The 8,556-nt window shown below is 41.1% G+C and overlaps 1 protein-coding gene across 1 annotated transcript in view; it reads right to left on the bottom strand.

Annotated features, from left to right (window-relative positions):
- Positions 1–4,612: 4,612 nt before the first annotated feature.
- LOC136099855 (gamma-aminobutyric acid receptor subunit rho-1) overlaps positions 4,613–8,556 on the bottom strand; it is a 31,744-nt gene continuing 27,800 nt past the window's right edge. The window contains exon 10 of the mRNA XM_065834470.2: positions 4,613–7,739. Within this exon, the coding sequence (XP_065690542.1) occupies positions 7,452–7,739 (288 nt within the window). The 3' untranslated portion in view covers positions 4,613–7,451. The remainder of the gene's footprint in view (positions 7,740–8,556) is intronic.

Below are 8,556 nucleotides of genomic sequence, written 5' to 3'. Positions count from 1 at the left end.
GCAGTAAATGAAGGTAACCTTAAACTGCCTCTGTGCACCCCCCTGTAGTAAGCTCTGAGCAGCTTGCACTGAGGCTTGCTTGTGCAGTAATTGGCTTCTCCAACCTGTTTGTTCCCATACTCTAAGCATCAGATCTCTGAAGTCTTGCCAGTTGTCTATTCTGTGTGGCTGGTCTATTTAATACTTATTATTTTACTTCAGAGACAGGGTTACACATTTTATCTAGGTAGTGTTTTGTGCATCCAAACATGTTAGGATGTTTTTTTTCATTAGCTTAAAGGGTCATATGAATACATAAGGAACTAGTCCTTTGTTCTGATAAAAATTGCTGAGTCAGTGGACAAACTGAGGGAAAAAGCAGCTTACTGGTTAACATTTTTGTAAGCAAAGATATTATAGTAAGCATCTGAAAATAAGTCAGGCAAAACTATTCCCAGGAAGTCAAGATACTAAAATCATTTCGGAAACATTGCTTTTAACAGCACTAGTCTCTAAATGGTAAACTCCGGAATTCTAATCAGAATTTGTATTTTAATAATTTCTATATTCAGTTTCTAATTTTGGAAAAACAAGATTCCATATCTTGGTTTAACTGTGCACTCCCTCTGCGTTTCTGTGCACACTCTTAAATAGCAGGGGGAGGTCTGTGTTAAAGAATTCTATTGAGACTTTCCCTTCCTAGAAGGAAAAATGTCTGACTAGGGCTGGCTTGTGTTTGAATGTCATGTAGACAAAATAATTTGACAGTTTTAAGACTTTCTGATCAGTCAGCCTCTGTGGTTGTAGTAATAGGACACAAGGCTATATGTTCATATATTAAATGCTCTGTGGTTTTGGAAAAATAGTGGCTTTATCAGTTTCTTTAAGAACAAGAGCCAGGATTAAAACTTGATTGTGTGGTGGTTTTGGTTTGGTTTTGTGGTTGTGGGGTTTTTGTTTGTTTGTTTACTTTTTATAAGCCAGTTATTTGAAGAGTTGAAGATGACCATAAGTATTCCAGGTTACAAGATGGTCCTTGCTTTTATTAGCAGACAGTTTTGACAGATGAATGGGTGAAGCAGATGAGGGTTGGACTCTGAACTATAGGTATGTCCAGGATAGTAAGTTGGATACTAAATCCAGCTGAAATTTGGTCCAAAGATTGTCAAAGGAACTTTCTCCTTAAATTTTACCTTAAACCCAGCCTTTACCAATTCTCAGACAGTTCCACTTCATTAAGTTCTACGGGGCTAACAAGCTAGTTTATGAATTTCCCTGGCATATGTGGCTTTTTCTTTGTCCTGCATGAACTGCTTGACTTCTTGCTTTGCTGTTTTTGAGATGGAGTGTTGGGATCCCAGTGACAGCAATACGTGCTGCAGGGTTGTATTTCCTACAAGCTGGTGTGCGTTACAGCCTTCTCAGTTCTCTTTGTCCTGACTAGCTGGTTGTTGACTGCATTATATCTAAGATAATTTAGAAAAACATTTCTTCACTAAAAGCACATCTTAATTTTGTTGTAACCATTGCTGGAATTAAACCAAAACCGAAGTAGTGATTAAAGATGAGTTGATCTCAATGAAGCACTTTAATTGTGACTAAATTTTTTTGCCCTTTGATTAATATTGAGATGTTGCAGACTTCATTTGAATAGCAAAGTTGATTATTTTTATTATTTTTTTTCCCCTTAGTTTGGTATGATTTAAGAGTGAGGGTGTTGTAAGCTTTCAATTTCAGTCTGTGAGTGAGCATGTTTTTTGTGATAATTAATGCTTTTCAAATACAATACACTAACCTTTATAATTTTAGGGCTGTTATAGCTATTAAAGCGTGTTAGAATTTGTAAAATAATAGGAGTGGTACTTGAGAGGGCTCTCTGGAGGTAAACCTGGTCCAGACTCGACCTTGAGGTGGATGTATCACCAACCCTAGATTGGGTGAGCTTGGCTTCATTTGCTGAATCCTGGAAACCTCTAAGGATAGAGACTTGCAGTTCCCCAGGCAAGGTGATTCCAGTTTGTGTCTCAGAACATATGTTCTTAAGGTTCAGGACTAAAGCAGTTTGGGATTAAACATTAGGACTTTACTGTTACGATGATATTGTATAACAGAAAAGTTTATTTCTTGTGGGAGTAAAACTCACTTTGATTTTCAGTAATTTTGCTCATAAATCACACGTATATGAAAATATCTGACATGTTTAAGTTACCGTAGCTGCAGTCTTCCCCCAGCTGTTTTTAATTTAAGAATATTGGAATATTTGTCAAGAACAGTGCATTTAGCAATGAACCAAAATATGTAGGTAATAAACTGTAATTGCTGAACTCATTCTGAACAGCTGATAGCAAATCACAGCTGCTTAAGGATGAGGTGATTATGTCCAGAATTTATGAAGAACTGAAAGCCTCTGCCAGCCTACCAAGCTACAGCATTTATTTATTTGCTGTCTATCCTAGAAAGAGTGAAAGAGATGCTTGGTTTACAACAAAACAAAAAACAAACCATGGAATGTGATGGATATCTTTTTATAAAGTACTTGAAGAAGAGGATTTATAACCTGCCAAGCTAGGCTACCTGGTGTAGAAGGGTCCAGCAGCCTTTCTGAAGGAGTAAAGGGGGAGCAGCTTTATGTTTTTGTGAATCGTATTTCTGTGGTCACTTAGTTCCCACTCCTGAGTGCGCTGCACCCGATGATGTTGCAGTCACAGAGCGAGACACTGGTCCTGTGAAGAAGAGTCATAATGCGTGAGCTGTGTAAGTAGGTCCTTGTCTGGTATTCACTGAGTGATCTTCCCACAGCTTGCTGACAGTGTTCTTTAAAACAGGTTTTTGTATAGACCGAAGTGTTTGGGATTAAATTATTTTGAAATAAAGTCAGTACATCCATGATTTCCCATATTTCCCTAAGGTTTAATGTTTCCTGGAAGTAGCAGTCTTCCCCAGAGCCTTTGCCTGCCCTCCTGGGTGGCTGGCTGCTGCTGGCACCCACTTTTTGTTGTTACCATTAGTGCAGTCACTTTGCCTTTGTTCTCCAGCCAGGCAGGACTGCATTGCAGCTCTGTGCCACAGTTTTGTAACAGCCATGCAAGATTTGGGGGGTTTTATGAAGGGAGCAAAAGCGAATCCCTCTTAAGAGTTGTTACTCAAACTTTCTGTTAAGCCAAAGTTTGGGTATGATTGCTGCTGGTTTAGCTTTCTTTAGGCACTAGTGGAAGCTGAAAGTATCTGACAAATCCATCAAGGATTTTTCTCAGCTACATCTGCTTCTGAACTTCCTTATTTAAAAGTAGTGAAGAGCCAAATCCCTCAGTCCTGCAAAAGACTGAAGTGCACATGGTTATGGATAGTCTTAGCAACCATAAGCTACATGTTGTTAGGCAGCACTGTTGCTTGTAGTTGCTCTTGAGTACATGTACAAAGTTATCTTTTCAGTTGTTTAGTCTCCAGTGTAACTGGCAAATGTAATAACTGCTCATATCTTCCTTGCTTCCTGAGACCCTATCAAATGGTAAAAGCACGCAAATGCAGCACTCATCAGAATTACAGTGCTGGAGTCTCTCTTCATAGGAACCATTAGATAAGTACTTAAACTTAATTGGGAGTTGTAATTTCCCTTAGTTTTCCTGTTTATATATACTTTTGGTTCTTGGAGACTGGAACAGGCTTCACACCCTGTAATTTGTTGGGCTTTCACATATTTGTTTCAAGCGTCTTGGTGGCCTTTCTGCATTGTTCAGCCATGAAGCTACTGGGGTCCAGTTGTGGAACACATACAGGTGCTTGCACAGTTGCTCTTCATTTCCAAGCTGCTGCTTCAGTGCTCTGTCTAACACCACGTTACCATATGAGCAAGCGCAGGGGAGGGGAGTCCCAGGGGCTTCTACTTGCTCATCAGGGCTTGCAGGGAATTTGGGTCTGTTTTGTACTGAAGAGAATCACTTGCTTGAGTGTGCAACATGTAGAAAGTGGGACACCTAATGATTTGATTATTATGAAAATATCTTTTTACTGGGGAAGAAGAGAGCTCATTGATCTTTCTTCATGCCTTCTCACTATTCTGTTTCTGACTGAAGTTATCCTCCTTGCTGCTTCACCCTGTCAGTAATTATCAGCATCCTTAAAGACTATTTAAGGCTTCAGTCTCCAAAGCTCTTAATCTAGATGTGCTCACAGGCAGAAATTCTGTCTATCCATAATCCACACACACCTGCCAATGCACTTCAACCTCTAAAAACAGCATCATCCTAGACTGGGTTTTGGGCTAACCTGCAAGAAAGTGATCTGAATTATATTGCAAAGTGTCACACGGAGGAAGAAAAACAAGGACTGCAACATACCTGGTCTGGGGTGGAAAGCTTAATGTCATCTTCTCAGTGATTTTGAGTTTGTGTGCAGGTTTCTTATCTGACTTGTGCCTGTGAATCCCCAGGGCTCTCCAGCCCTACCAGTGTCACAGGATTTAAGGACATTTGGTATTTGACTGGATCAGGTCCTGAGCAAAAAGGTCTTATGTGTATACTCACGGAGATCGTTCTTTTGAAGGTAGAAAACTCACAATGCTGTACAAATGTTAAGTTTTTATTGTGATTTTGAGTGTTTCTAGAAATAAGCCAAAACAAACAAATCACTGATTGATGGTGGAAATGGAAAGGCGCAGAGTGTTAATGATTGGATAAAAAAAACTGTGTGAGGATAAGAGACAGAAAACTGTGTATGTAAATACATTTAATGAGTAGAGTCATTGATAGCAAACACTGGCTGTACATGAAATATCCTGTACTTACATAATTAATCTATATACACGTTTATACAAGACTGAAAAGGCACTAGAATTTCCCAAATAAAACACAAGTAAATTAACAATGTATCTGAACTTGGAGGTTGGGTGATCTGTTCAGTGATTAGGATTAGGAAGAGAAACTTTGAAAATCACATGGGAAGTTAGAAACCAGTCTGCCACTGGAAGCCAGGAAATTTGGAAGTCCAACTCCTATTTGTATCTTCAAAATCTCCCTTAAAATACTGGTCAGATGCCAAAGAACGCATGTGGTACGAGATTAATGAGTCTATAAAAGAATGTACAGTACTGCGGCAAACTACATAGCATTAAGCTTCTTATGAAGCTGGAGAGCTTACTATAAAATCTGGCACTCCTGTTCATGCTGTTCTTAAATTGTAGAAATAAATGAGTTCTTACAATACTGAGGATCTAAATACATTCCTGTGCAAGTCAGTGCCCAAGAAATCTTGGAGCTATTTGTGGGGGAAGGTGCTGTTGGAATAAGGGAGGGTAGCCAAACCTGGTGGCCAGGCATTCATCTGCTTTTGCCAGGGCAATGATCTTTCTATTTTCATTTGACTGAAGTGTTTATGGTTTAAGAAAAAAAAAATCTCTTCAAAAAACACACTGGAGAATAGTGTATGAAGGAAACTTGGTAAAATTAAGCAAAAATCGTGTGTACATATGAAAAAAAGCGGTGTGGCAATGAGTGATAAAACTGTCAGGGGTGGATGTGTCTTTTAATGACTTCAGCTATTGTGGTTTCATTATCTTACCTATGGAGTGTAGGCCATAAGTGCAAGATGAGTGTAGGTAGTTTTGCAGGTCTTGATTTTAGCAGTTGTAAGAAATGCTGTGTATGTATGTTTACATGACACTTATTTACACAGGAAATTAAAGCAACAACCAGCAGTGTTCAAACAACTGCGATGTCTGTGTTATGAGCATTATCCATAGAGCAGCAGATCAGTCAGTCCAGGGCAGATTTCATGTGAGATGGTTCACTTTCCTTTTGGAGACACAACTGCTTTGATCTGATTCTCAGAGCAGCTACACCCGTAAAAAGACAGCAGCATCTGCTGTGCAGGGAATTATGAATTTCATAATTGTGTGCAAAAGCGGGCACGTGTTTGTAGTCCCGTTAATCTAAGCACCCAGTTAGCTGTGTGGCTGTGGGTGGACAACACACGGCAGCAGGCCAACGGAATGATCACGCTTTCTGAGATGCCTTTGGTGCTCCCGTTACTGTAAAGGCCCCTGATTTCGCTGAACCGCTTCTTGTGTTCCTGAAGTATTTCATTACCGCTGCATTACCAGTTTTGGCTTTTCTGTGTGGAGTGTTTATGCTGACCGGCTGCCCTGCAGAAACTGTGACAGAGAGCTGGGACTTCAGTCAATGCTGAGTGCCCCCAGCTCCAGCTCTGTCCCTTTGCTCCTGCCCTGGGAGGTGCTGAGCCTGCTCTGAGGGTGCAGGGGCTGCAGGGTGTTGGAGGGATGGATGTAGCATGAGAACAGAGTCAGTTCAGTGTACCTGGGTCTGAAAGGGAGCTTCTATCTCATGGTAGAATCTCCTTTTTACTGCATTCCAAAGTTTTTGGTGTTGTATCTTTAGTAACTCAGATACAAAGTCCTCACAACTGCTTTGTTGATGGTTGGGCACCTTTCTATTGGGCTTTTACTAAAAATGGGTGGACTAGGCTTCTCCTGGAAGCGAGTGGCTTTAGTGGGGACAAGAAGTCACAGGCTGCAACAGGTTCTCAGGCTGTACAGACCGGGATCACCCAGACTGTCTCGGAGAGAAGTGGCTTCTCCTCTTGTAGTTTTAGTCTTTTTGTAGAGAAATTATCTTCCTCACTGGATCGTTATGTAGAGAAACCTGTGTTCTCTCCCAGGAAATTAAAAAGCAAAACTCCCGGTGACCCAAACGAGCAGATCCAAGGAGAGCTCCTGTGTTTCCCAAAGTATTTGGTTAGTATTGTGGGAAGTCTGGTCTTTGTTCATTCCTTAGTAGGTGTACGTTGCAAGTCTTATTTTTAAAAAGACAGTCCAAACAGCTCGAAAAGGTTTCTTTGTTTTAAATATGATCAAGACAAAGCAAAAGTCTGAACGTATTCCTACACGGACCTGTCAGTGCTGTACTAGCAGTACTGCATGCATTTAGCAGTGAAAACAAGCTCTAGCCAGCAATAACCTTGCCAAAGCGTTTCCCGGTACCAGATATTTTGTGTTTGTAATGACCATTTCTGTCCTCATCTTGCAAACGTGCAGCTATTTGCACATTCTTGTATTTATTGGTATTGAACATGAGAAGTCTGCTGAGTTGAGAGGTGTATGCATGCTCTTGGGTACTTAAAGAATCAGGATCTCAGGGGCACAAAATTGAGGATGCACCATATATAAGTAACTGGCAATTATAGTCACTTGTTAAAATAGTTTACAGTGGCCTGTGAGGCACAAGAAGGAACATAGCACAGCTTTAAGTATAAAATTTTAGATTGTATATACTATATTTTGCTGAAATGTGAAACTTGCACAATTTTTTATGCCACAGATGAGTTGCATCTAATAAAAAAAATCTGAAAAAATATCAGTCTTCCAATTAAAATGATTCTCCATTTTCTTTCTGTTAGCCTATGAGACGGTGCTTTCATTTAATGTCACAACGCTCTGTGACTGCAGAAGTTACGTATATTTATGAAAAAATGGACCAGTATATCAAATTAAATAGAATATATGCACCAGGGAATATTATCCTGGAGTACTTGTCAATGGCGTGAGTGTCGATCCGCATGCTGACGTATCTCTGGTGTTTCCTCCTGCCCGAGCCCCTCTCGGACCCCAGCGCCAGCTGCACCATCATCCGGTCTTGTTTGTCTCCATTCTCGGACACGTAGTGCCCCAGTTCGTTCACGTCCCCGTCATTGTAGCTGCCGTCCATCATCATGGGCCGAGGCTGAGGCAGGCTGCATGCACAGGGGAGCTGTGGGCACAGGGAAGCGGACATGGGTTTGAGTTGTGTCCAGGTACACACAGACATCCCTTTCTTCCTTAAAAAAGCAGAGGAGGGGACAAGCCTGGGGAATTGGGGCTGCTGGGACGAAAAGAGAGGATGGAGCTGGGCAACAGCTTTGTGCTTCTCTAGTTTTGTGCCTGCAAGACACAACGCAGCCAGGGAGAGAGTGGGGCTGGCTGAGGAAAAGCTCATTTGGCTTAAGCACAGCTATTGGGATGTAAATAAAGGTTGGACCTTGGAGCTGAGAAAATCTGAGAAGAGGGAATCAGCAAGGAGGAATGTATGAGGTTTGCCCCATTTGAAGACAAGAGCTTAGGCTGAAATTTTGAGTGGTTATAATTTGATGTAACAAAGGTAAAAGGAAATTTGCACCATTGTGTGTAAGTCTAGACTGCCTGGAGAAAGGTGGGGGAAATCTGCCACGCTATCTGAAACGCAAACTGCAGTATCTCTCTGGTGTTGTTCACAAGTTTGGATCTTCAATATCAAAAAGTTTTAATATTTTACCTTTAAATGTTTATCCCATTTATATAGACAATGGAGGACTACATGTAGAGGGAGTTAGCGTTCTCAGACTCCGAAGAAGGAGCTGTGAGCCTGGGTGTGGGTTGTTTGTAGCAAATCTTTATAACCCGGAATGCCGCACTGCTGGTGGTTTTTTTGTGGGTGAACTGTTCTCCCCCGGCAGCTGAGAGCAGCTCACTGCTCTCACTGTAGTTGGAAATTTTTGAACATTTCCGGACATTTGCCATGCCTTTTCCCAGGGGCACAGAGCTTCACTAAC

This window comes from Patagioenas fasciata, chromosome 3, assembly GCF_037038585.1.
Source record: "Patagioenas fasciata isolate bPatFas1 chromosome 3, bPatFas1.hap1, whole genome shotgun sequence".
NCBI classification, from domain to species: Eukaryota; Metazoa; Chordata; class Aves; order Columbiformes; family Columbidae; genus Patagioenas; species Patagioenas fasciata.
Note: the sequence above shows the minus strand (reverse complement) of the source record. Positions and strands in the feature narration are given on the sequence as shown.